The following is a 27716-nucleotide window of genomic DNA, read 5'->3' on the forward strand; positions in this document are numbered from 1 at the left end:
CTAAACTGGGAGGGAGGGTGAGTGTATGATGGGGGTGTGGAGGGCTAGACGTATAGGAGGAGATCTGGGGAGGGGAGGAGGAGTGATGATGGGGGTCTTTGGGGTGGGGGGTGGGGGAAGGGATGTGAGGGTCTCAGCGTGTATGAGGAGGTCTGGGAAGGGGAGGGTAGTGTGGGATGAGAGTCTGTCTGGGTGGGGGTGGGCAGGGATTGTGAGGGTCTCAACGTGTCTGGGCAGATCTGTTCTTATTTGTGTGTCATTCTTGTGTTTTATCCTGTTTCACTGTCTCATCATTCCTGATGTGTCCCTTCTCCCAACTTGGACTCTTATTTTGTGGGCCCCACCCCGGGTTGGACGGGAACTAAATTCCCCTCTGGGCATTTCCTCCCAGCGCTCAGTACAGTGCTCTGCACACAGTAAGCACCTAATTAATGCTATTACCACGACTGCTGGGGGAGGGGGGTCTGGGGAGGGGAAAGTGCATGGAGGGTTCTTTGGGAGCGGAGAGTCTGGGAAGGGGATGTGGCGGGCGTCTCTGTGTAAAGGGGGAACTGAGAGGGGCTACAGGTGGGGGTGTTTGTGGGAGGTGGGGTAGGTAGACTGTGAAATCACTGTGGGCAGGGATTCTCACTCTTTATTATTGTTATTGGAGAAGCAGCGAGCTTAGTGGAAAGAGCCCGGGTTTGGGAGTCAGAGGATGTGGGTTCTAATCCCGGCTTTGCCACTTGTCAGCTGTGTGACCTTGGGCAAGCTGCTTAACTTCTCTGTGCCTCAGTGACCTCATCTGTAAAATGGGGATTAGGACTGTGGGACAACCTGATTAACTTGTATCTACCCCAGAGCTTAGAACAATGCTTAACAAATACAAATATTATTATTATTGTACTCTCCTGAAGTGCTTAGAACAGTGCTCTGCACACGGTAAACACTTAATAAATGCGATTGAATGGTTGAATGAGATGGGGGTCTCTGCATGCGGAGCGGGGAGCTGAGGAGGGTACAGGTCGGGGGTTCGTGGGGGTGGGAGGTCTAGGGAGGAGATGTGGGAGGGGTCTCTGTAAGAGGTAAAATGGAGGGAGTTCTAGGGAGGTGGGAATGAGTTGGGTGGCATGAGGGTGTGGTGAGGCAAGGGTCTTTAGGGTGTATGTGTGTGTGTGTGTGTGTGTTATGGGCATATCGCGGTGGGGGGGGTGTCTCTGTGCCTGAGGGGAGGGTTTCTCTGCTCCTTCCCCTCCCCACACTCATGGTCAAATCCTGGGTGAGGGGCAGGGTTCTTCCTCTTTTTCCTCTCCGAAGGGAGTGGGTCCCTGGTGCGGTTTTTCCCTGCACAGAATGATGGTGGGCTTGGGGCTCCCAGAGGTGGCAAGGGGAACTCTGCCTCTCTGACAAGGGCTTTCCTGCCCCCTCCCCCATTGTCCATCTTCCCCTCACCCAGAGGGGCTCTCCCAGCAGGGGCTGGGCACAGGAATCTATTCCCACAGGAAGTCTTACAGCTAGCAGCAGCAGCAGCAGAGCCCACAGGGTTTGGAGAGAGCCAGTCGGGCCCAGTGGAGGGAAAGTCACAGGTGGAAAGAGAGAGGGGATGGTCTCTGCTGAGTCACTGAACAGAGAGGCAGGGATGGACAGGGCAGTGTCAGAGATTGTGGGTGGTCCGTGCTGGGTCACTGGATGGAGGGCCAGGGATGGAGAGGGGAGAATCGGGGGTGGGCGGTGGTCCGTTCTGGGTCACTGGAGGAGAGTCAGCAATGGAGTGGGAAGAGTTGGGGTCTTGAATGGTCCACTCTTGACCAGTGGAGGAGAGTCAGGGATGGAGAAGGGTGAGTCGGGGTGCTGGGTGGTCCGTGCTTGGTCACTTGATGGGGTGTCAGGGATGGAGAGGGGAGAGTCAGGGGAGCTGGATGGTTTGTGCTGGGTCACTGAATGTAGGGTCAGGGATGGAGGGGGAAAGTCAGGAGTGTTGGATGGTCCATGCTGGGTCACTGGGGGAGAGTCAGGGATGGAGAGAGAGTCAGGGGGGTTAGGGGTCACTGAGGGAGAGTCAGGGATGGAGAGGGGGGAATCAGAGGTGGTGTTTGGACCCTGCTGGGTCCCTGGACGGAGAGTCAGGATGGAGAGTCGGGAGTCAGGAGTGCTGGGTGGTCCGTGCTGGGTCACTTGATGGGGGGGTCAGGGATGGAGAGGAGAGAGTCAGGGGTGTTGGATGATCCATGCTGGGTCACTGGGGGAGAGTCAGGGATGAAGAGGGGAGAGTCAGGGGTGGTGAATGATCCAGGCTGAACTTTGAGGGTGGGTACCTTGTAGGGCAACCAGAACATAATTCCTCGGAGCGAACTGGTGCCCCTGTCCTACAGTCAATCAAAGAGCACCTGTCTGTTTACTTGTTTTGATGTGTAGATATCTATAATTCTGTTTATATTGATGCTGTTGATGCCTGTTTACTTGTTTTGATGTCCTTCTAGACTGTAAGCCCGTCGTGGGGAGGGATTGTCTCTCTATATTGCCGAATTCTACTTTCCAAGTACTTAGTACAATGCTCTGCACACAGTAAGTGCTCAATAAATCCGATTCATTCATTCAGTAGTATTTATTCAGTGCTTACTGTGTGCAGAACACTGTACTAAGCGCCTGGGAAGTACATTTCAGCAACAGAGACAATCCCTTCCCTCAAGGGGCTCAAAGTGTAGAAGGGGGAAGACAGACATCAAAACAAGTAAATGGGCATCAGTAGCATCATAATAAATAAAAAGAATTAGAGATATGAACACATCATTAATAAAAATAAATAGAATTATAATTATAAATACGTACATATATATGCAAGTGCTGTGGGGCAGGGAGGGGGTAGAGCAAAGGGAGCGAGTTGGGGCAGTGGGGAGGGGAGGTGGAGCAGAGGAAAAGGGGAGCTTAGTCTGGGAAGACCTCCTGGAGGAGGTGAGCTTTCAGTAGGCAACGCTTACCTTCCCTTTGTTCTTCCCTGCTCCCGGTCCCACAGCACTTATGTCCACATCTGCAATTTATTTATTTATATTAATGTCTGTTTCCCTCACTCTAGACTCTAAACTCGTTGTGGGCAGGCAATGTGTCTGTTTATTGTTGTATGGTACTCTCCCAAGTGCTTAGTACAGTGCTCTGCACACAGTAAACACTCAATAAATGCGATTGAATGAATGAAGGAATGAGGCTGATACAGTAATCAAGGCGAGAGGAGATAAAGGCTTGCATTAATGTGATAGAAGAACCTGTACTAAGTTCCCCGGGGGGAGGAAAGTAGAGCTCCAGAGGTATAATCCTTCCCTCAAGGAGCTTTCCAGCTAACAGGAGAGCCAGCCAGCCAGCCAGACAGTCACAGAAAGGTCGTCCACTTGAGAGGCCAGAGCCTCCGAGACAGAGGCCTGGGCTAGCTGAGCTTGTGGCGGGGCCCGGCAGCGGGCCGTGAGAAGCAGCATGGTGTAGTGGATAGATCCCGGGCCTGGGAGTCAAAAGGACCTGGGTGCTAATCCCGGCTCCACCACCTGTCTGCTGTGTGACCTCGGGCAAGTCACTTCACTTCTCGGTCTCAGTTCCCTCATCTGGAAAATGGGGATTGAGACTGTGAGCCTCATGTGGGACAGGGACTGTGTCTGACCCGATTTGCTTGTCATAATAATAATAATAACTGTGGTATTTGTTAAGCACTTACTATGTACCAGGCACTGTGCTAAACGCTGGGGAGGATACAAGCAAATCGGGTCGGATACAGTCCCTGTCCCATGTGGGGCTCACAGTCTTCATCCCCATTATACAGATGAGGTCACTGAGCCATAGAAAAGTGAAGTGGCTTGCCCAAGGCCACCCAGCAGACAAGTGGCAGAGTCAGAATTAGAACCCATGACCTTCTGATCCCCAGGCTATATACACTACTCCATGCTGCTCCACCCCAGTGCTTAGTACAATGCTTGTCACATAGTAAGCATTTAACAAATAAATACCACAATTATTATTATTATTATTTTTATTATTGTCTGGTAAGAGTCTCATTAAGAAATCGTGTGGGGGGGATGGGGCTGCAATCCACTCCTCCCTGCTCGTTCCTCCCCCACCCCACCTCTGACCCCTCCACCGGGGAGGGGGACCAGCAGGACAGAGTGGGTCATCTTGAAGCCCACTGACCGTGTCTGTCGCCCCCACCCCGGGCAGTGGTCTATTTGGACCCAGAAGGGCAGGCCAGGGGCTCCCCAGGGTGCCCCGCCGATGTTGCCATGGAGATGCAGTATCCCGTGGCCCAGTGCCTCAGACTTCCTGGACTCGGTGCTTGTTGTCCTTTGTGCAGGGATTGAGGGGGAGAAGGGGGGAGAGGGTTTGTCTGTGCGCAGCTCTGGGGTGAGACCCGCTTTTAGAGATTAGCCATCTGAGAGAGGAAGGTTGGGGGGAGAGATGAGAGAGACAGAGAGATGGAAGGCAGGAGGGAGGGAGATAGGGAAGGATGAGGGAGGGATGAATGGAGAAGGGGATGGAGAGAGGGAAGGATGGACTGAGAAAGGGGTAGAGGAAGGACGGACAGAGAGATGGAGGGAGGGAAAGAGGGAGAGATGGATGCAGGGAAGGAGGAAGGAGGGATAGATAGAGGGAAGGGTGGACTGAGTGGGGGTGGAGGGAGGGAGAAAAAGATGGAGGGAGGGAGAGGGAAGAAGGGTTGAGAGAGGGATAGAGGGATCCAGGAAGGGAAGGATGCACTGAGGGGGTGAAGGGAGGGAGGGAGAGAGGGTAGTTCGGGCAGAGAGAGGGATGAAAGGAAAGATGGAGAGGGAAGGATGGATGGAGAGAGGGGTGGAGGAGGGATAGACGGGGGGGGGTGGAAGGAGGGAGGGATGGAGAGAGGGAAGGATTAACTGAGAGGGGGTGGAAAGAGGGAGGGAGAGAGGGAAGGATGGGTAGATGGGTAGAGAGAGGGATAGATGGACAGAAAGGGAAGGAGGAATGGAGAGAGGGAAGGAGGAGGGATGGAGAAAGGGGTGGAGGGAGGGAGGGAGAGATGGAGAGAGGGAAGAATGGGTGGAGAGAAGGATGGAAAGCGGACTGCGAGCCCATTGTTGGGTAGGGATTGTCTCTATCTGTGCCCAATTGTACTTCCCAAGTGCTTAGTACAGTGCTCTGCACACAGTAAGCGCTCAGTAAATACAATTGAATGAAAGGATGGAGAAAGGGCTGGGGGGAAGAATAGAGGCAAGGGGAGGATGGAGGGAGGCAGGGATGGAGGGAGATCTTTCCTGTTTCTTTGGCACAAGAGCTGCCAAGCAGGGGGCTGCCCCTGGTCTGGTCCGTGGAGCATTCCTCGGGGCCAGGGGAGAAACTTTGTGAACCCCACCATAGCGACCCCTCCTCCCAACACCGAGAGAACCACACACACGTCTTTCATATGTGTGTGCGTGCGTGTGTGTGTGTGTGTGTGTGTGTGTGTGTGTGTGAGAGAGAGAGATGGGGTATTCTGTAAAGCCCAGGGTGCTGACCCCGGGGTCCCTTTGGAGAAAGAGAATATAGGAAAGAGACAGAGACAGAGACAGCAGGGTTGGGCTCACTGCAGAGGCCAAGACTGAGGTTAACACAGGCTTCTACCTACCCGGGTTCTGAATAGCATCCACGGAGACCTTGTCTTTAATTATCATTAATTAGTCTTTAACAATCGAGCAGTCCACACAAAGCAGTTACGCTGTGACCCTCCTCTTCTTTCTTCTCCCCTCCCCCTCTTCCTTTCCCCATCCTTCCTCTCCCTCACTCCCCTCTCGTCCCTTCCTCCTTCCCTTCCGTTCCCCTCCCTTCCCCCTTTCCTTCCCCTTCCTTTCCCTAACTGTCCCTCCCCTTTCCCTCCTCTTTCCTTCCACTTTCCTTCCACTTTCCCTCCACTTTCCCTTCCCTCTTCTTTCCTCTCCTTTCTCTTCCCTTCCCCTCCTTTCCCCTTCCCTTTCCCTTTCCTTCCTCTCCCATTCCTGAGTCTTTCCCCTCCCCTTCTCTTCCTCTCCTTTCCCCTCTCCTCCCCTCCCTTTCCTTCTCCTTCCTTCCTCTTCCTTCCCCTCTTCCTTTCCCCATTCCTTTTTCTTCCTTCCCCTTTCTTTTCTCTCCCTTCCCATTTTCCCTTTCCATCTCCTCCCCTCCTCCTCCCATTCCTCTCCCCTCCCCTCCATGGGCTATACCACACCTCTGTCTCTCCTCTCTCCATCCCTGACTCTTCCTCACTGACCCAGCATGGACCATCCAACACCACTGTCTTTTCCTCTTCATCCCTGAATCTCCCTTTGCATCTCTGACTCTCCTCCAGTGACCCAGCAGGGTCCATCGAAAATCCTGACTCTCTCTCTCGACTCTCCCAACATGGACACTTGATTATGAATCTTCCAAAACCTGTTAGGATTTTCCAGCTCCCTGTAGGAATGGATTCCCTGTGCTCACCACCCACCCTCTTAGTACAGTGCCCGGCACATAGTAAGCTCTTAACAAATACCATCATCATCATGTTCAGGGAGGTAGTGTTCCCTGCTGATACTTTGGACCATCCTCCTCCCTCTTTAGAGGGTACCTGGTTGGGTGGGTTTTAAGGAAATGCCATCTTGGTGTTCCTCCTGCCCAATCCCTTCCTGGTTCTGTAAGAACCCCTCCTATCTCCCGTCCCCCGGTCAGCCTGCTCTGGACAAGATGGTCCCCAGAATCGTCCCTTTCTGTCTGTCCTCAGGGTGAGCCGCCGCTCCCCGCTCCCCCGACCATCCTGGTCTTCCCTCTTCATCCTCCGGTCTAACACACCCATCCTGAGTGGCGGTAACCAGCCCTGCCGACGGATGTCCTGGCCCAGTTTATGGGGCTGGACGGTGCCTCTGGCTTCAGGGCCCGTCTCATGAGTTCCACAGCATGCAGTGGGCCCATCTGGCTCCACCCAACACTGGACGGATGATTGGAAGAGTCTACATATGTTTTGCTTTCCTTCACTGGGACTGTAAGCTCTTCGAGGGCAGGAACCTTCTTTCCATTTCCCTTATGTCTCCCTCCCAACACTTGGTAGATAGTACATGCTAAATTGGCCTTATTTCTGCTGCTTATCTTAACCAGACCCTTTAAACTGAAAACCTCATAATAATAATAATAATAATAATAATAGTGGTATTTGGTAAGCGCTTACTATGTGCCAGGCCACACTGCTTCTCCATAATAATATTGTGATGACGATTAACTATTAATAATACGGGGTGTCTACAATCTGCAGAGCACTATTTTGGGTGTGGGTGAATTTACACAAGAGAAACAGCATGGCCTACTAGAGAAGCAGCATGGCGTAGTGGATAGATCAGGGGCCTGGCAATCAGAAGGTTATGAGTTCTAAGCCCAGCTCCACCACTTGTCTGCTGTGTGACCTTGGGCAAGTTACTTCTCTTCTCTGTGTCTCAGTTATCTCACCTGTAAAGTGGGGATTAAGACTGTGAGCCCAATGTGGGACAAGAGACTGTGTCAAACTCAGTTTGCTTGTATTTCCCCACTGTTAATCCCACAGTTATTATTGTTATTATTGTAGTGCCTTCTGGCCAGATCAGAGCGCATTCAGCCCTGGTGTCCTCCCCAAAGAGGTGGTCTCCGCTCCTCTCCCCAACCCAGTGGAGGAGGGATCTCCCTCGCACCCTTTCCCAGGCTGCCCTTCCGACTCCCGGTCTTCCTAAGAGAAGCAGCGTGGCTCAGTGGAAAGAGCCCGGGTCTGGGTGTGAGAGGATGGGGGCTCTATTCCTGGCTCCGCCACCTGTCTGCTGTGTGACCTTGAGCAAGCCACTTCACTTCTCTGAGCTTCAGTTACCTCGTCTGTAAAATGGGGATTAAGACTGTGAGCCCCAAGTGGGACAATCTGATTACCTTCTATCTACCTCAGTGCTTAGAACAGTGCTTGGCACATGGTAAGCACATAACAAATAGCATCATTATTATTGTTATTAATAAGTATTATTCCTCCCGGCAGCAGGGGAGAGCTATACCAAGCGAGAGGCCATGTCTGCCCTGCTGGGGATCAAGAGCAGCGTGCTGCGTCAGGTCCAGGGGCGCCAGTCTTTCCGCCGCAGGGCCGAGGAAGGGGCCGGGCTGCCCGGGACCACCATGCAGGAGCCCAGCCCGGAGACCGGCGCTGGCAGGTAGGTGTCGGGACCGCCCCCCTCCACCCCCTGGGTGGCAGCCACGGGATCATCCCCCACCTCTTCCCTCCTCCCTGCCTCGGCTCTCCCCTCCCTGCCTCTTCTCCCCCGGCCCCCTTCTCCTCCCACGAGGGGAGGTGGGCTGGCAGGGCCCTTGGGAGGGGGCTCGGGGGGTCCAGCTGGCCATGTGCCCCCAGAGTGCGGGCTAGGTCGGTCCAGTCCTACCTTGGGGACATGGCCACATTGCCTTTCCAATGGGGTCAGGCCATCCAGCGGGAGAGGGAACAGGGGGAAAGTGGTCAGGCCCCCATGGGTCGAGGGGTCGTGGGCTCAAGGTCCCTTCTGCTGTGATTCATGAAAATGCAGGTGGGGCAGGGGTGTCCAAGATCTCCCAGGATCCTCTAGTGTACGCTCCCCTCTGAGCGAGGCAGCAGCAAGGATGGCCTCCCCCCAACCCTCCACTCAGGCCTCTGACCTGGCTTCTTCTAGGGAGGAGGAGGACGACGATGGCGACTTCTTTGCCAGAATGAAGTCCATCCTGAAGAAGAAAGAAGCCAGACAGCGCTCCGGGCGACGGGAGGTGAGGGGGTGGCTCTCGGTGCCGGTGGGGAGCGGGGCCGGCGCAGTCAGTCAGGGCTGCTTGTCTCCCCTTTCACTCATTTGGTCTATAGAATTTATTGAGAAGCGGTGTGGTCTGTGTCCAACCCGATTAGCTTGTGTCTACCCCACTGCTTAGTAAAGTGCTTGGCACATAGGAAGTGCTTAACAAATACCACAATTATTATTATTGTTGAGCACTTATTGTGTGGAGAAAACTGTACTAAGTACTTGGGACAGTACAATGTAACAGTAAATACATTCCCTTCCCACAGTGAGCTTACAGTCTAGTCCTCAACCTTGCCCCCTCCTACCTCACCTCGCTGTTCTCCTATTACCACCCAGCCCGCACACTTCACTCCTCTAATACCAACCTACTCACTGTCCCTCGATCTCATCTATCTCTCCACCGACCTCTTGACCATATCTTGCCTCTGGCCTGGAACGCCCTCCCTCCTCATATCGACAAGCAGTTACTCTCCCCCCCGCTTCAAAGTTTTATTGAAGGTCCATCTCCTCCAAGAGGCCTTCCCAGACTAAACCCTCCTCTCTTCTTCTCCCACTCCCTTCTGCATCGCCCTGACTTGCTCCCTTTACTCATCCCCTCTCCCAGCCCCACACCACTTATGTCCATATCTGCCATTTATTTACATTCACGTCTGTCTCCACCTCTAGAATGTAAACTCACTGTAAGCAGGGAATGAGACTGTTTTATTGTTATATCATCCTCTCCCAAGAGCTTACTACAGTGGTCTGCGCACGGTAAGCACTCAGTAAATATGATTGACTGACCCACTTTCCCATCCTCTCCTCCTATCTCACCTGCCTCTGCCCTTTGTCTTCTGTGTGACCTGGGGCAAGTCACTTCACTTCTCTGGGCCTCAGTTACCTCATCTGGAAAATGGGGATCAAGACTGTGAGCCCCACATGAGATAGGGACTGCATCCAACCCGATTTGCCTGTATCCGCCCCAGTGCTTAGTACAGCGCCTGACACAAAGTAAGCGCTTAACAAATACCGTAATTATAATTATTATTAATATTATCAGGGGCCTGCTGGGTGCTGAGCACTGAACTAGGAGACTGCTGGATGCCGAGAACTGAACCAGGAGCCTGCTGGCTGCAGGCTGGCTTGAAGCCCCTTTGTGTCAGGCTTTCCCTGATGCCCGGTTATCCAGGGAGATGGGGGGCTACACCCCACAGCCCTGTGGGATCTTTCCCCGGAGTCTAGCCCAGGCACCCCTCCCTGCACCCGCTTCATTCCTATGCCAGCAGAGAGATAGTAATATCACAATAATTATGATACTTATTAAGCACTTGCTATATGTTTTAAGGACTGGGCTAGATACAAGTTAATCAGGTTGGACACAGTCCCTGTCCCACATTAGGCTCACACTCTTAATCCCTGTTTTACAGACAAGGTAATTGAGGCCCAGAGACGTTAAGTGACTTGACCCAGGTCACCCATTAGACAGGTGGTGAAGCTGGGATTAGAACCCAGATCCTCCTGATTCCCAGGCCTGGGCCCTATCCACTAAGCCACACTGTTTCTCAGAGAGGGGTGGCTTAGTTCGCACTCCCACTCACCCCCGACTTCAGCCCCGTGCAGGGATGGGTGGTGCCGACGACCTCCCAGGAAGCTGGCCTCGTCTCCCGGGTCCGGGACAGCCCACGTCAGAGCCTCTGTGTCTGGGGGACAGGTCCTGCCACGTGACGGGCCCCTGGGGCCCTGCAGGCGGCACAGGAAAAGAGGCCTTCCAGGAGACAGGGCAGGGCCCTGCCCGAGGAGTTAAAGCCCCAGGCTCTTTTCTTCAGTGGGTTGGCAGCCGCCCAGGACCCCCTCACTCATTACCTGCCGGTGGCTGCATCACTTCTTCCCCAGGCCGGGAAGTCGCTCCTCTCTTTGCTGACTGGGGACCCCTGAGGCCTGGGATCCTGGGCCTTGGGGGCCACCAGACAGGAGTTCAAACTGGTGAGGGGCCCTGGGCCCTCGCTCTTCCCCGCCCTCCACTCCGGCTGCTCTCTTTCCGTTCAGGCCACGGGCTCTCGCCCGAAGTCTCGGCCTGGCCGCAGGGGACCGCCTCCCCCCAGTTCTGGCTGAACCAAGCCCCTGGCCTGGCAGCCCAGTTTGGGGAGGGGTTTCGAGGCACAGGTGGTGGTGGGCGTGAGAGAGGCCGAGGGGGCGTCCTGCCACCCTCCTGCCACCCTAAAGGGCGATACCATCCAATCCCCCTGCCTCCTCTGGGTTGGATCAGGGTAGGAGTTTCCCAGGACCTGGGGAACAGAGCCCCTCCCTGGCAGATGCGTTTTGGGTGCATAAAGTCACAGATAATAATAATTATTATTATTATGGTGGTATTTGTAAAGCAATTACTATGTGCCAAGCACTGTTCTAAGTGCTGGGGTGAATACAAGCTAATCAAGTTGGACACAGTCCCTGTCCCACATGGGGCTCATATTCTTAATCCCCATTTTCCATATGAAGGAACCGAGGGCCAGAAAAGTGGAGTGACTTGCCCCAGGTCACACAGCAGACAAGGGACGGAGCCGGGATTAGAAACCACGACCTGTGACCCCAGGCCCGTGCTCTTGCCACTAGGCCATGCTGCCCCTCCCCCGGCCCCAGCTGGTCCCTGAGTGGCTCTCTGTGTTGCAGGGGGTCTTGCACAGCGGTGCCCCTCCTCCGCGGGAGCCTAGTGGCCTCAGCCCAGCCCTGGAGATGCCGCAGCACAGCCCCGAACAGGTAAGGAGAAGCTAAGGTGCCCTCACCCACGTGGCCTCGACCTGGCCCGCCTTCACGCCCCTCCCCGCCGCACCTTGACCACGTGCCCTTTCCCACGCACGTGACCCCTCTCCAAACACCCCATCCCTGGCTCCTGCCAGTCCCCACGCGGCCCTGCCCATCCCGGGGTCCGTCAGGCGAGCTCCCTCCGGCAGGTGTCCGAGCTGTACGAGGAGGCGCTGTACACCGTGTGCTACAAGCTGGGCGCCGCCGCCCCGGAGCAGCAGGCGGCCACTGAGCACGAGCTGTTCGACTACCTCCAGAAGGTGCTCGGGCCTTTCCCCGGCCGATCACCCCGTGGGCCCCTGAGGGTCCCGGCTGGCTTTTCCAGAGTAATGTCCGGGACCCCGGACGGAGGGTTAATCCCAAGCCAGTCTGTCTGTCCCCACCCCGGGGAGGGAGCCCTGGGTGTTTGTGGGGGGTGGTCTCGCGAGCCAGGTTGGGGAGAAGGCAGCCAACCCTTGGGCATCGCTGACCCCTGGAAGATGCCATCGAGGAAGCTTCCGGGAGAGGTGAGGTTTTTGGGGGGTCTTGGGGGCCGGCGAGGAACCGCTTGGAGGCTCGGGAGACTGGCAGGGAAGAGGCCGCAGCCACCGGAGGCCAAGATCAATCAGCCAATAGTATGTATGCAGCCGCTCCTGGGAGCGCAGCACTGTGCTAAGCATTTGGGAGAGCGCAGTAGCGGTAGAAGAGTTAGAGAAGCAACGTGGTCGGGTCTAGAAGTCAGGATACCAGGGTTCTCGTCCCGGCTTTGCCTCCTACCTGCTGTGAGATCTCAGTTTTCTCATCTGTAAAATGGGGATATCTGCTTTCCCTCTCCCATAAGCTGTGAAGTCCATGTGGGGCAGGGACTGTCTGATCAGACTGTGGTATATCTACCCCAGTGCTAAGTACAGTAAGCACTGAGTAAACACTTGAATACCACTCTTACTATTATTGTAATTCTTGTTACTATTATGAGCCCTCCCCATCAGGAGCTTAGAGTTTAGGATGAGAGCAGGTACATGAAGCCTGCAGCCGGGGCTCAGAATTGGGGGTCAGTGCGGTCCGATGCCCAAGATAGGGGAAGGGGCCCGTGGTACCTGGATGCAGAAGAAAGACGGTCTCTTCTGGAGCGGTACTTTGGACCCAGGACAAAGAAGGCAAGATGGGGAGACAGCAAAAGGCAGTAACGAGGGGAAAAGAGTCATGCCAAGCAAGGCCTTGAGGGAGAAGAGACCAAATCTTGAGGGGTGGGGGTCTTAGAGAAAAGGAAACCAGACATCCTGGAGATTTGAGGAAGAGATCACATCTCAAGGAAACTTAGGGAAGAAGAGACCAGATATTTAGGTATTGGGGAACTTGGGGAAGAGGAGATAAGATCTTGGGGGAGCTTGAGGGAGAGGCCAGGTCTCGGGGGATATAGGGGAGAGGGGATCAGATCTTGGGGGGACTTGAGGGAGAGGAGACTAGATCTTGGGGAGATTTGGAAGTGAGGAGGCCAGATCTTGGGATTTGGAAGAGAGGAGGTCAGATCTTGGGGAGATTTGGAGGAGGAGGCCAGATTTTGGGGAGATTTGGAGGAGAGGAGACCAGATCTTGGGGAGATTTGGAAAAGAGAAAACCAGATCTCACGGGGCAGGGGGACTTGGAAGAAAAGAGAAGAGATCTTGGGGGTATTTGGTGATAGGAGACCAGATCCTGGGGGGGGGATTTGGAGGTGAGGAGGCCAGATTTCAGGGAGATTTGGAAGAGAGGAGACCAGACCTTGATGGGATTTTGTTGGCAGAGGAGACCAGATCTCAGAGGGTTTGGGAGGAGAGTCAGTCAGACAGTCAGTCGTATTTATTGAGTGCTTACTGTGTGCAGAACATTGTCCTAAGCGTTTGGAAGAGTATGATATAACAAGATAATAGACACATTCCCTGCCCAGAGCAAACTTATAGTCTAGAGTGGTAGGCAGACATTAATATAAATAAATGACAGATATGTACATAAGTGCTGTAGGGCTGGGACGGGGGATGAATAAAGGGAGCAATGCAGAGCAGTGCAGAAGGGAATGGGAGAAGAAGAAAGGAAGGCTTAATCAGGGAAGGCCTCTTGAAGGCTTAGAAGAGGGGGAGAGTCTTTGTCAGCTATGGGGAGGGAGGGCATCCCATGCCAGAGGCGGGACGTGGGTGAGAGGTTGTGGCAAGATAGACGAGGTGGAGGTACAGTGAAAAGGTTAACGTTAGAGGAGCGAAGTGTGCGGGCTGGGTTGGAGCAGGAGAGTAGTGAGGTGAGGTAAGAGGGGGCAAACCAGCCCATGGTGGGGATTTGGAGGAGAGGAGACCAGATCTCAGAGAGATTGAGCAAGAGGAGACTAGATCTCGGGAGGGTTTGGGGGAGAGGAGACTAGATTTGGGGGGAATTTAGAGGCGAGAATACCAGATCTCGGGGCGGGGGGCAGGTTTGGGCAAGAGGGGCCCAGCTGATCTGGAGTTCAGTGTCAGGTAGCCACTTGGACAGGTAGAAGCCCCTAGAGGATGGGCCGGGGGGGGGGGGGCTACAGTGAGAGAAGAAATGAGGTGGAGAGGGCTCTCAGAGGCTCTGCCGCCGATGCCCCCTTATCTGTTGGTGTCCTGTTTGTCCCCCGCGATGTCTGCCTTGTCTGCCGTCCTGTTGGGGAAACCCCTCCCCGCTCCTCCGGCTTCTGGCTGGCCATCTCTGGATTCAAATCCAGCCCCGGCTCAAATACCTCCTCATCTGGGGAAAGTTGGGGCCCAGCCCACCCTCCTTTCTCCCTTCCTTGGGAGGGGTGGGCGAGGGGAGAGAGGTGGGCCGTCTGTCTGGCAGTGTTATGTGTCTAATTCCACCACTCTGCTGATGGGAGCGTTAACTCTCCCCGCTCCACTGGCCCCATTGAGTCTCCGGGCAGAGTCTCCCCCATCTCACCCCCCCCCGCCTCCCGCTCCCCCGTGTAGAGCTTGTAAATGTGGGCGTCTGTGCTTACGTTGTTTAAATTGTCTGCTGTCTTCTCTTGCCGTTTCTGTAACCCTTGCCCTTCAGCGGATCGATGCGGGTAAGTGATCTCTCTGTTCTTCCGAGGACCCGTGTCGGGGTTGGAGGCCCGGGGCTCGCCCTCTCTGAGGGGAGTGTCCATCAGGGTCCCCCTCTACCGATCATCTCCCGTATCGTGTTTCGGGGTGTTCCGTCGCATCAGTGGGCCTGGATGGTGACCCTCTGGTCGAGGGAGCCCCCCGGGGAGCCCCACCCTGGGGACGGCACCTTTCCCCTGAGCCCCCTCCCCACCCCGCCGCACTCCACAGGGACCGATCAACTGGGGGGGAGCGGACACTCACCTGGGGGAGCCTCCCTCAGCCCCGGCCCAGATTGAGGCGGCAGTCCGCCGGCCCTTCTGCCGGCCAGTGCACCGGTCTCATCGGGAGGCTGGGAACCTCCCATCTGGCACCCTGCCCCTCCCCGCCGCCTCCCGGGGCCTTGGGCTACCGAACCTGTCTCACAGGGACAGAGCCAGGGACCACCTTTTCTCGGAGCCTGGCCCACAGGGGAGTGTCTGGGTCTGGCAGCGGGTTGGGTTTCGGTGGGGAGACCGAGACTGGACCTCTGGGAGTAGATGGGACAGGCCGGGTAGGAGTGGGAGACACTGGGGGCTTCCAGTGTTCCCCTCATCCCAGCTGGGGTCTCTGGGTTCCCTCACCCCTCCCCATTCTGCCACGGGTCCGTCTGACTGGGCCGGAGGGCTGCCGGGGGCAGGGGGCTGGGGTAAGAACCCGACCGGCCTCGAGCAGGGGCGGTGAGCAGCCCGGTGTGTCTCCCTGTCTGCAGGTGTTTGACATGAGCGTCGATGACCATCAGGCCGCTCTGCAACGAGTGAAGGAGGCCAAGGTCTGGGGTGGGGGCCGGGATCTGAATCCCCTCTCCCGGGGCTTGGGCTCAGAACCCCCAGCATCCTGGAGTCTCCCCCAGTCTCCCTGACCCCAGACCCCCCAATCTCTGACCTCCTTGGGGAAACGAGGGGCAGGTGAACCTGGGGATTCTGGTATGGGAGTTCTGTCAAGGAGACAGAGGGACTGGAGTTTTGATTTCGGGCAGAGGAAGGGAAGCATCACTAGTGAAGCAACGTGGCCTAGTGGCTGGAGCGCGGGCCTGGGAGACAAAACAACCTGGGTTCTAATCCCGGCTCTGCCACCTGTCTGCTGAGTGACCTTGAGCGAGTCACTTCTCTTCTCTGAGCCTCAGTTCCCTCACCTGTAAAATGGGGATTGAGCTCTGAACCCCATATGGGAGAGGGACTATGTTCAATCTGATTAACATGTACCTACCCTGGTGCTTAGAACACTTCTTGGCAAATAGTAAGCGCTTTGCAAGACCTATTATCCTAGTGATGGTGGGTGAGGATGTGTGGTTGTGGGGAGGCCCTGGGGAGTGAGAGAGGAAAAGGGGACTGGAATTGGGAATTGGGAGCTGACAGGACCCTCACCTCTGCCCCCCGCCCCCGACGGCTCTGTCCAGCAGCTGGATCACCCTAATTGCTTCCCCACCCCTGCCCACGGCCCAACCTCCTGCCCCGCCCCCGCCCCCGCTGACCCCATTTCTGATCCTGCAGGCCCCAGCCTATTCCTTGAAGGTCACCGTGGTGAGGGCCAGGAATCTCATGGCCAAGGACCCCAATGGTGAGGGCAGGGGATGGGGAAGGGTCTTGTGGGTGGGGCAGTAGGAGGGGGGGGGGACGCCCCCCCAGGCCCCTACCTCCAGGCAGTTACAACTATACACTGGTCTTTGGTGAGCTTTTGGGCCTTCTGCTGGATGCAGATGGGGAGGGGCCACCCTTCAGAACCGGGCCGCTTGACTCCTGAGCCACTGGCCAGAGTCCGTCCGGAACTGGGGACGTCAGCCAGGGGGTTCGCACAGGTAAAGTCTTCATCTTCCCCGCCCCTAAACTGTAAACTCGTTGTGGGAAGGGAATGTGTCTGTTTATTGTTATATCGTACTCTCCCGAGTGCTTAGTACAGTGCTCTGCAACAAAGTAAGCGCTCATTAATGACGATTTAATGAATGGATGAATGAATGGGGATGAGTCAGAGGCAGAGACTCTGCTTCTTCATGGGGGAGGGACTCTGAATCCGCTCCCTGTCCTCTGACCCCTCTGAGTTGCGCTCTGAAGAGCCCTCAGTCCTCTCAAGCCCCTTACGCAGGTACCCTGGGCTCGAGTCTGCAGGCTAGGGGCTTAGGAGACGCTGGTCTGGGGCTGTGAAATCATCCATCCGTGTGTGTGTATAGCGGGGGGTACTTCAGGGAGAGGGTCTTCTCCACCCCCCAGTCCCTAGCTGTTTGGGCTCTGCCCCAGCCCTGGTTCCCTCCCTATGGTAGCACCACAGGTCCCCTGATGTTGGCTTGGATCCTCCACAAACTTCCAACCCCATCTCAGGACGGAGAGCCGGGGAGGCTTGGGGCCTCTGTCCCCCATTCCCCGTGGTCACTGGTCTCGGGTCAGGGGGCACAGTAGCCAGAAAGGCCCACTAAACACTGGGTCACCGCCGGGACCTGCAGACCTCCGCCGTCCACACCTGGGTTTTGGCCCGTGAGTCTGGTCGGTACTGCCACTCGGAGGGTGGACTGGACCAAAAGCCTGATAGTAAGCTCAGTGTGGGCAAGAAATGTGTCTGTTTATTACTATGCCGTACTCTCCCAAGTGCTTAATATAGTGCTCTGCACACAGTAAGCGCTCAATAAATATGATTGGATGAATGAAAGAGGGCAGAAAGGGGAGACCAGGATGGTCAAGTGAAGGGGACAAACGGTAAAAATCAATCGGGGAATAACCCCCATTCCATTCATTCGATCGTATTTATTGAGCGCTTACTGTGCTCAGAGCACAATCCCATCCCACCCCACCAGGGCGAGGAGCCCTTTGGAGTGGAAATGTGGTGGTTCTGAAATATAAGGGAGAGAACCCAGGAGGTCTCTTCCCACAGGAAGCTTTGCAGCCCAAACCCAACTGGTAGTAGTCCTCATGGAGCGCTTACTCTGTGCAGAGCACTGTGCCAAGGTTGCAGGAGAGTACAGTCGAGTTAGGGAACACTATCCCTGCCCTCAAGGAACTTCCAATCTAGCAGGTTGTCCTAGAGGTTCAAAAGGGGTTGGATCAATTCATCATGTATTGGACTCTTCAAAGTGCTTAGTCTAGTGTTTGGTGCACAATTAATAGTAATAATAATAATAATGGTATTTGTTAAGCACTTACTATGTTCCAAACACTGTTCTAAGCGCTGGAGTAGATACAAGGTAATCAGGTTGTCCCACGTGGGGCTCACAGTCATTAATCCCCATTTTGCAGACGGGGTAACAGCCCCAGAGAAGTGAAGTGACTTGCCCAAGGTCACACGGTAGACACGTTGGGGAGCCGGGATTAGAACCCCTGACCTTCTGACTCCCAGGGTCAGGCTCTTTTCACTAAGCCACGCTTCTTCTCGATATAGTAGTGTTCTGCACACAGTAAGCACTCAATAAATACAATGGAATGAATGGATGGATGAGTGAATAAAGAAGAGTGGGTATCCAGGAGGGCATTTAGCACCCGGTCTGCCCAAGTGCCCCGGTGCTGCTGTCAGCAGACAGGTTTTGGGGTCTCCCTTCAAGGCGGAAGCAGGGGGGCAGCCGAGGTGGGGGTGACCGCCCACCCCCACCCCGGACCCAATCAACGCGGCCATCCACCCACGGCCAGGTTTCAGCGACCCCTACTGCATGCTGGGAATCCTGATCGGCCAGAGCCCCCGCACCCCCGGGGAGAAGAGGGAGAGGAGGTTCAGCTTCCGGAAGAAGAAGGAGAAGCATCTGAGCGGGCGGGACGGGCTCCCGGCCAAGTACCTCCAGGTCACCGAGGTCAAGAGCAACACGCTGAACCCCGTGTGGAACGAGCACTTCCTGTTGTGAGTGGAGCAGGGGTCGGAGAGAGGGGGTGGCCCAGGTGCCACCCCCAACCCTTACCCAGAGGGGGTCACGCTCTCTGTTTTTGTTCCCGGCAGTGAGATCGAAGATGCCGCCACTGACCAACTGCACCTGGACATCTGGTAGGGTGGGGACCCCCACCTATGTGCCACATATACCCTGGCCTGTTGAAAAATTTGGGGTCCGGGGTAAACCGGGTTGGGACCTTTTGGGGAGAGGCACAGTGGCCTCAGAGAGCATCCATCCCCCGCTAGACCGTAAGCTCGTTGAGGACTGGAAACGTGCTGACCCGGGTCGTTCTATTGTACTCTCCCAGTCGCTCGGTATAGTGCTCTTCACACAGTGAGCGCTCAATAAGTACCACTGATGGATCGATCGCCGTCTCGTCCCGCAGGGACCACGACGATGACGTGTCTGTGGCCGAGGCCTGCAAGAAGCTGAACGAAGTCATCGGCTTCAAGGGGATGGGCAGGTGCGGGGCGCGGGGATGGGTGCGGGAGTCGTCCTCGGGGGCAGTCGGTCTTGTCCCCTCACCCCCATGCCTCTCCCCCACAGATACTTCAAACAGATCGTCAAGTCGGCCCGGGCCAACGGGGCGTCCGGAGCCGCCGAGGACAATGCGGATGACTTCCTGGGGTGCCTCAACATCCCTGTCTGCGTAAGGACAGACCCCCCGACCTCAGCCCCTCGCTGACCACCGCCGGTCCCTCCCCTCCTCAGTATTTAAGGGGTATTGGAGATGGTATTTATCGTATTTATCGACCTGTTATCATGTGCAAAGCACGGTCCTAAGCGCTTGGGAGAGCACAATACACCTAAGTAGGTAGACATTGTCCCTGCCCACAACATGTTATGGGTTGAACTAGGTCACAGATGCCCTTCCTCCCCACCCCAGTGGGGATATATCTATCCCAGTGCTTGGTCCCTAGTAAGTGCTTAGCAAATGGGAATTGAATGTGAGCCCCATGTGGGACAGGGACTGCTCGCAACCTGATTATCTTGTATGTGCCCTAGTGCTCAGAACAGTGCTTGGCTCATACTAAGCGTTTAACTAATATGACAATTACTATTATTAATTACAGAATAAGTGGCAGCAAGAGAGCAGGGCGGGGAGGTGGTGAGCAGAGGGAGGGCTCGATGAATTGATTGATTGGGAGCTGAGGACCCCGGAGTACCTCCGTCCGGTCCGATGTGGCTGATGGGGGCCCGTCCCTGGGGGTCCCCACAAGACCCACTCCGGGGGGCCGGCTCAGCCCCCGGAGCTGACGGCGGAGGCTGGGGGGGTCGTCCTCAGGAGGTGCCCGTGGCCGGCCTGGACCGCTGGTTCCGGCTGGAGCCCCGATCCAGCTCCTCCCGCGTCCAGGGGGACTGCCACCTCGTCCTCAAGCTGATCACCACTCAGGTACCACCCCCGAGACCCCCGGGACCCCCGGCCCCTCGGGAAGGCCACGGCCCAGCCCGCCCCCCGACGCACGTGGGCCCGGCACCGGCGGGGGTCTCTGTTGCAGAGAGACACCAGCCTGAGCTCCCGGGCCTCCGGCTTCCACGTCCATGAGCTGCTCCTCGGCTGGCTGCTGCGGTTCGAGCGCCAACAGGGGCAGGTGCGGGCATCTCATCATCGGGGCGGTGCCCCCGGGTGAGCGCTCACTATGTGCCCAGCACTGTACTGAGTGAGCGCCCGGGGAGACGCAACCTCCTCGGGTCGGACGTGATTCCCCTCCCTACCCGCGACTCACAGAATAAGTAGGAGGGAGAGCGGGAAATCATTCATTCAGTTGTATTTATTGAACGCTTACTGTGTACAGAACGCTGTACTAAGGGCTTGGGATAATACAGTTAACAATTATGGTATTTGTAAAGCGCTTATTGTGTGCCAGGCACCGTTCTAAGCACTGGGGTAGATACGAGATAGTCTCAATCCCTGTCGAACATGGGACTCACAGTCTTAATCCCCATTTTCCAGATGAGGGAACTGAGGCCCAGAGAAGTGAAGTGATTTGCTCCAAGTCACACAGCAGACAAGTGGCAGAGGTGGGATTAGAACCCTTGACCTTCTGACTCCCAGGCCCGGGCTCTATCAACTAAGAAGCAGCAGCAGCATGTCTCACTGGAAAGAGCACGGGCTTTGGAGTCAGTGGTCATGGGTTCAAATTCCGGCTCGGCCACTTGTCAGCTGTGTGACTTTGGGCAAGTCACTTCACTTCTCGGTGCCTCAATTACCTCATCTGTAAAATGGGGATTAAGACTGTGAGCCCCACATGGGACAACCTGATTCCCCTGTGTCTACCTCAGCGCTTAGGACAGTGCTCGGCACATAGTAAGCGCTTAACAAATACCAACATTATTAACTAAGCCATACCGCTTCTGTTCAAATCCCCATTTTACCCACGAGGCAGTGAACAAATTCATTCATTCAGTCGTATTTATTGAGCACTTACTGAGTCCAGAACGCTCCACTAAGCGCTTGGGAGAATACAATTGAGAACAGTGAAGCGCTTAGTACAGTGCCTGGCACAGTACAGTGCCTGGCACATATGAAGTGCTTAACAAATGCCATTATTATTATTTTACTAATGAGCCAGTGGAGGCGGAGAGAAGTGAAGCAACTTGCCCAAGGTCACAGAGCAGGCAAGTGGCAGAGTCGGGACTAGAAGCCAGGGCCACTGACTCCCAGGCCTGGGCTCTTTCCTCTAGATCAAGCTAGATGAGCGTGGGTCGCCGTGTGATCCCGAACCCACCCCCCCACTATTATTTCAGGTCACTCGCAAGCCTGTTTACCTGCCTGGGATCTTGTGGATCCAATCACATCTTCCCTTGTTGAGCTCTCCCAACAGGCCCTTGGGTAGGCTGGGTATTTTGGGGCTCTTTGCTGCCCCTCAGCCCCAAATTTATTTATTCATTCATTCCAATGTATTTATTGAGCGCTTACTACGTGCAGAACACCTTACGAAGCGCTTGGGAGAGGACAGCAGAACAATGAACAGACACATTCCCTACCCACAACGAGCTTTCCAGAGGGGGAGACGGCACTAATAAAAATAAATAATTACCCCCTGGGTCCGGCGGACTGGCTGCGGGCAGGAGGAGGGGCCGGGGCAGCTGAACCTTTTGCCCTGGGATTGCCCCTCCTGCCCGCTCCCCGGACCCCGCTCTCTCTAACCGGCAGGTTTCCCGTCCCCAGGCGGACACCTCCAGCTGGAGAGGGGAGCTGAGCTCTCCGGCCGCCACCCTGCTCGCCCATCACGGGACACAGCTGGACTTGACCACCCTCCAGCTGGCTGTGGTGTGAGTGCCCCCAGCCCCTGGCCCTGCAGGACCCCACCCCCACCCCAACATGCTCGGGCCCCGCCCTTCCCCCTGCGGCCCAGCCCAGATCCTGGCCCGGTTCCATTTACGACCCAGCCTGAGCTCTACTCTGGCCCTGCCCAGCTCCCTACCAGCGGGTCACGAGAGTTTCATTCAGTCATCTTTATTGAGCGCTTACTGTGCACAAAACACTGTACTAAATGCTTGGGAGAGGACACTATCATCGATTTATTTATTTGTATTGATGTCTGTCCCCCGGCCCCAGACTGTAAGTTCATTGTGGGCAGGGAATGTGTATGTTTATGGTCATATTGGACTCTCCCAAGCGCTTAGTACAGAGCTCTGCACAAAGTAAGCACTCAATAAATAGGACTGAATAAATTTAAGAATCAAGAGACACAGTCTCTGCCCACAGGAGCTGACTGGGACCTCTGGGCCTTGTAGTCTCAGTAGCTTCAGACTCCCCGAGCTCGTGCAGAGGTCTTCCGTAGCGACACCCTGGTCACGGACCCCACCTGAGACCCCCAAAACAGAGGGGCCGTTGGGGGGCTGGGGGCCCCGCTCAGACCCCGGGGACGTGGGCCCTTGACCCCCTGAAAGGAGTCCTGCCTGGTTGGGCCCGGCAGGCACTGGCAGGCCGGCAGTCGGCACCACCGGGAGCAGAGCTTGGACTACCGCTACCTCCTAGACCTGCTGGGGAACATCCGGGAGCAATGGGGGGAGGAGACCCTGCCCAGGGAGCAGGTGAGTAGGGGGCACGGGTGGGTCCCTTTGGCTGCGTTTGCTTGGGCACGCCCAGAGCACTCTTGTAGGGGTTGGCAGAATGACACCGAGCGGTAGTGTGGCTCACGGGTTGCAAGATCTGGGCTCTGGGTTCTAACCCGACTCTCCTCTGTGGCCACGGATGTCTTTTTCCCTCCCTGGGCCCCGTCTCCCTTCTTTTCCCCATGAGACCAGCTTAGCGGTCCTGGAGCAGGAATCCCATGAGAATCAGGCCTGGGTGCTGTGACCCCCGAATGTCTCTCTCCCGGGTCCCTCGAATGCTCCCTACTGGCTTCACCAGGGCCCCCAGAATGCTCCGTGACTGACGCACAAGTGCCCCCAAATACTCCCTGACTTCACACCAGTGCTGCCCACCAATGCCCCCACCCACTTCCAGGGGCGTGGGCAGTCCTCACAGGGTCACTGGCACACTGGGGGCCGAGGGAGCCAGGGGGCTGGGGGAGGAGAGGGTCCCGGCCCCCGCCACTGTGACTCCCCCCGCAGGAGGAGGGTTTGGCCGAAAGCTTCGTCGCCTTCACGGAGCACGCCCTGCTGCTGCTGCAACACCTGCGGGAGCTGTACCCCGTCACCAACAGCAACGCCGTTGCGCGCCTCGAGGGCCTCCTCAGGTGGGAGCCAGAGGGGACCGGGCAGTGGGGCGTCTGCGGGGGACCGCCCCCCCCGGCCTCTGTCCGGGGCGGCGGGGTGCCCAGCCCGACGTGCCCGACTCTGCCCCCCGCCGGCTCAGGTGCCTCAGTCTGATCCACGGCCTCCAGCCCTTCCAGGCGGTCTGCCCTTCCCGGAACCAGCTGCCCCTGGATGTGGCCACTGCCCTCAAGGTGGGCCTGGGTGATGCTGCGCTCCCGTCACGGGCACGTGGGACTCTCTCATTCATCTGTATTTATTGAGTGCTTACTGTGGGCAGAGCACTGTACTAAGCACTTGGAAAGTACAATTCAGCACCTCTCCACCACCCAGAGACCTTCCTGTGCCCCCCACCCTGCCCCCCTGACTCGGCCCCATCAGCTCTGCCCCAGGGTGGGGAGCCCAGCTGATCTCCCTTTCAGTCAGCCAGTCCTGTTTATCAAACACTTACTGTGTGCAGAGCACCATACTAAGCGCTTGGGAGAGATCAGTGTAACAATATAACGGATATGTTCTTGGCTCACAACGAGCTTACGGTCTAGAGGGGGAGACAGACATTAGTATAAAGAACGAATATTACAGAGAAATTAAATTACAAATTTCAGAGAGGCACCCTGAACTGGTACGAGGGGATCCAAAGCAGCCGGAGCCCTGGAGGGCAGGTAAAACACCGTGGCGGGAGCTGGGGGTCGGGGTCGAGGGGTCAGGGGTCAACGAGGAATAACGGTGGTAATTGTGAAGTGCTTGCTGTGGCTAAGCACTGTGGTAGGTGCTGGGGTAGATTCAATCAGTGGAGAAAATCGACTGTATGAATGATGTTTGCCGCTCAATAGATGCTCCATCAATTGACTGATTAATTCTTTTTCCATCAGTCAGTCGATCAGTGGCATTTATTGAGCACTTACTGTGTGCACAGTGCTGTACTAACGTAGACGCATTCCCTGTCCACAAGGAGTGTACCGTCTAGCGGAGGAGACAGACATTAATCTAAATAAATAAATGACAGACACAAGCATAAGTGCTGTTAGGGTGGGGTGAATACAGGGTGCAAATGAAGATGCAGAAAGGAATGGGAGCAGAGCAGCGTGGCCTAGGGGATAGAGCACAGGCCTGAGAGACCTTGGGCAAATCACTTCACTTCTCTCGACCTAAGTGACCTCATCTGTAAAATGGGGATTAAGACTGTGAGCCCATATAGGACAGGGACTGTGTCCAATCTGATTAGCTTGTATCTACCCCAGTGTTTGGAAGAGTGCCTGGTCCATAGTAAGTGCTCAACAAATATTATTATTATTATTATTATCATGGGACTCAGCAGGGCTCACCCAGCAGGCCAGGGGCTGAGCTGGGGAGAGAACCCAGTTCTCCTGACTCCCAGCCTTGACTTCTTTCCACTGAGCCATGCTACCTCTAGAGTGGGTCAGTATCTCTGGCTTTGGTGTTGCTGAGGGGTCCTTGGGCAAGGGGGGTTTTGAGATGTATGGTCCACCCTGTAGCCAAGGCTACCCTGGCCTCCCGCCCCCCAAATTCAGCCTGGACTGGTCCACCCCGCAACCTGGGCTATCCTGGCCCCTATCCCCTAGGGTCAGCTTGACCAGGTCCACCCTGCAACCTGGGCTGCCCGAAGTCCCCAGGCCCATCTTTAAACTGTCCATCCTGCAGCCTGGTCTGCCTCTAGCCCCTGGATCCACCATGGCCCAGTCTACTCTGCAGCCTAGGCTGCCCCGAGCCTCCGGGACTACCCTCGACCAGTCCATCCTGTAGCCTGGGTTGTTTCAGCCTGTAGCCCCACCCTGGACAAGTCCACCCTGCAGCCTGGGCTACCCTGAGCCCCTGGCCCGACTTTGAACTGGTCCACCCAATGCCTGGGTTGCCATGACCCCCTGGCCCCACCCTAGACCAGTCTACCCTGCAACCTGGGCTGCCCTGAGCCCCAGGGCTCACCCTCGACGGTCCATCCCGCAGCCTGGCCCAGAGCAGATCCCAGGGCTGGTCAGCCTGGTGGACGCCGTTTACGAGGACTTGCAGAGCTGCTGTGTCTATAACCCGCTGTTTGCCAGGTAGGGGCCGGGCAGCGGTTGAGGGGCGAGGGGGGCGGGGGACAGGGAGGGCGGGGTGAGCTCCCAGCAGCTCCTCCCGAGGTCTGCTCCCCACCATCCCTCGGCCCCTCCGGAAGGCCCAGCCGATAGGCCGGGGAAATCCCTGGCTGACCACTCACCAAAGGCCCGTCCCTTTCCCTCTCATGAAGGGGGTCTGTCGTGGAGGGCGGGTGGGGAAGTGGGCACCGAGTCCTGTCACGCTCCTTGGTGGGAGGTGGGGGAGGAACCTCCGTCTGACCCTGGGGAGCAGAGCCAGCGATGGGGCTGGAGCCGGTCTTTCTGGGTCCCGCCCCCGCTGGGGGCCTCTGGCCTCTGACTCCTGACCTTTCCTGCCCCTCCCCGGCAGCATCGTCCAAGTCGACCTGTTCAGCATCACCTACCGACAGCTGGAGAAGCTGGTGAGCCCCCGGCAGGGCCGAGGGGGACACCCGAGGGTGGGCGCGGCTCCACCTTCTGCGGCGAGACCTCCCCCCGAGCCCGCTCAGACCCCACCCCCCTCCCTCCAGGTGGCAGAAGAGGTGGGCTCGGCGGTGGGAGAGCTGAGCCGAGGGGTGGAGGCGGGCCATGCCTGGGCGGTCCGGGGCCTCGGCGAGGGCCTCTTTGAACTCTACATGGCCCTGGCGGAGACCCAGCGCCTGAGGGATCACCTCCCCTCTACGTGAGCCCCCCAGCCCCTCTGGGCACCCTTGCTTTACCCCCATCTGCTTCCAGTTACCTTCTAACCTGCTTCCTCCGGGGAGTCCTCCCACTCCCCTTTGAAGAGCCTGGGACCTCGGTTGGGCAGACTCCATCTTTCCCCCGGGCTGGTACCTGGGGAGACACCCCCCCAACCCTGAACCACCACCACTGGCCTGGTGACCAGAGAGACCTCGCCCTAACCTCCCCTTCCCCTCCACCTCGGCCCCTGGTCTGTGCAGGGACAGCTCGGCCCTGGCTCTGTCCGGCCTCCACTCCCAGTTCCTCCCTGCCATGCACCTGTGGCTGCAGGTGTTGCACGAGAGGACCAACACTCGTCTTCAGAGGGCCGTGGACGTCGACAAGGTATGATGGAGGAGGGCGGAGCGGGAGTCGAGGGATTAGGGGGTTGACAGAAAGTGCCCTGAGGGCAGGAGCTGGGTCTACTTCTGCTCCTTTACTCTTGACACGCAAGCAGAATGCCCCGTGTATAATGGGCGCTCCGTACACGTCCCGTTGATTGATGGACTGATTGAGGAGCATCTGCCCTGTGCCGGGGTCCAGAAGGGGCCTTGCTTGGGTTTGGGCAGCCCCTGCCCCAGCTGGCAGAGATTCCACAGAGATGTTCCAGGCCCAAACTGATAGCCTCCCCGCCTCCACCCCACACCCCAGCAGGCTACATGAGGAGCAGCCTTGGATGGAGGGAGGGGACCATACAAAATGACCTCTGGAGGCCTAGGCCCCATAGAAAGTGTTCCAATGGGGCAGAGAGGGGCCGGAACCTGCTAGGCCTTCTGGGTTATGTGGGGTCAGTGCTGACCTGGGGCTGAATCCAGAGGCAACCCAGGCAGAGGGGTGGACAGGCAGGGAAGGGCTGAGGCATCTAGTGTTTCAGATTCCCCCAGGAGAGAAAGGGCTGCCTCAGGGCTAATGGCAGCTCCTCCCTCCCTCTCCTTCCTCATCTCTCTTCTCCCCCTTTTCTTCCCTTTCTCCTACCTTTCTTCTCTCCCTTCCTACCCTCTTTTCTATCCTCCTCCTCCTTCCTCTCTCATCTCCCTATCTCTTCCCTCTCCTCTCCCGCCTTCCCCTTCCTCCTCACCAACTCTTCTCCTCATCTCTACTCCATCTCTTCCACCCCCCCACTTCTTTTCCCCCTCATCTCCCTGCCTCCCCCATCTCTTCCTCTCTCCTCCCTTTTCTATCCCCCTCCTTCCTTCTTTCTTCCTCTCCTCTCTCCTCCTCTTCCCTTTCTCCTTCCCCTTCCTACCCTCTTCTCTATTCCTCCTTCCTTTCTTCCTCTCCTCTCCCTTCTCTTCCCATCCTCCTTCCTCCCTTCCTCCCTTCCTCCCTTCCTACCCTCTTTTCTATCCGCCTCTCCTTCCTTCTTCCTCTCCCTGGCCCCTTCTCTTCCCTCTCTCCTTCCTTCTTTCTTTTCCCACTTTCTACCCTCTTCTCTATCCCCCCTCCCTCTCTCCCATCTTTCCCTTCCTCCTCCCCATCTCTCCTCACCCTTCCCCATCTCTACTTCATCTCTCCCCCCCCAACCCCCGCCTCACCCCTGCAGCTGGAGCCTGTGGACGCAGCGTCCAAGCACAGTAGCTCGGCGGCCGAGGTGACACTCTGCTTCTCACAGACCCAGGAGCTGTGGACCCAGCTGGCCTGGCCAGACCCGGCCGAGGCCCTGGACCTGGTGACCCAGCTCAGCGATGTAAGCCTGGGTTGGGGTGGATGGCTGAGTGACAGGGGTAGGGGGCGGCAGTTGGGGGTGCCGCAGTCCATCGCCTGC

The 27716-nt window shown here is 56.7% G+C and overlaps 1 protein-coding gene across 1 annotated transcript in view; it reads left to right on the top strand.

The window, feature by feature from the left end:
* BAIAP3 (BAI1 associated protein 3) overlaps nucleotides 1-27716 on the top strand; it is a 39797-nt gene that overhangs the window by 6256 nt on the left and 5825 nt on the right. The window contains 22 exon segments of the mRNA XM_029049596.2: nucleotides 7967-8135; nucleotides 8625-8715; nucleotides 11388-11474; nucleotides 11669-11779; nucleotides 15321-15380; nucleotides 16102-16168; nucleotides 18220-18424; nucleotides 18521-18565; nucleotides 18838-18915; nucleotides 18999-19101; nucleotides 19738-19845; nucleotides 19952-20044; nucleotides 21625-21728; nucleotides 22376-22493; nucleotides 23016-23140; nucleotides 23260-23350; nucleotides 23762-23818; nucleotides 25122-25216; nucleotides 25602-25653; nucleotides 25762-25913; nucleotides 26173-26296; nucleotides 27495-27638. Coding sequence (XP_028905429.1) covers nucleotides 7996-8135; nucleotides 8625-8715; nucleotides 11388-11474; nucleotides 11669-11779; nucleotides 15321-15380; nucleotides 16102-16168; nucleotides 18220-18424; nucleotides 18521-18565; nucleotides 18838-18915; nucleotides 18999-19101; nucleotides 19738-19845; nucleotides 19952-20044; nucleotides 21625-21728; nucleotides 22376-22493; nucleotides 23016-23140; nucleotides 23260-23350; nucleotides 23762-23818; nucleotides 25122-25216; nucleotides 25602-25653; nucleotides 25762-25913; nucleotides 26173-26296; nucleotides 27495-27638 — 2250 coding nt within the window. The 5' untranslated portion in view covers nucleotides 7967-7995.

Source organism: Ornithorhynchus anatinus, chromosome 21 (assembly GCF_004115215.2).
Source record: "Ornithorhynchus anatinus isolate Pmale09 chromosome 21, mOrnAna1.pri.v4, whole genome shotgun sequence".
In the NCBI taxonomy this organism is placed as follows: Eukaryota; Metazoa; Chordata; class Mammalia; order Monotremata; family Ornithorhynchidae; genus Ornithorhynchus; species Ornithorhynchus anatinus.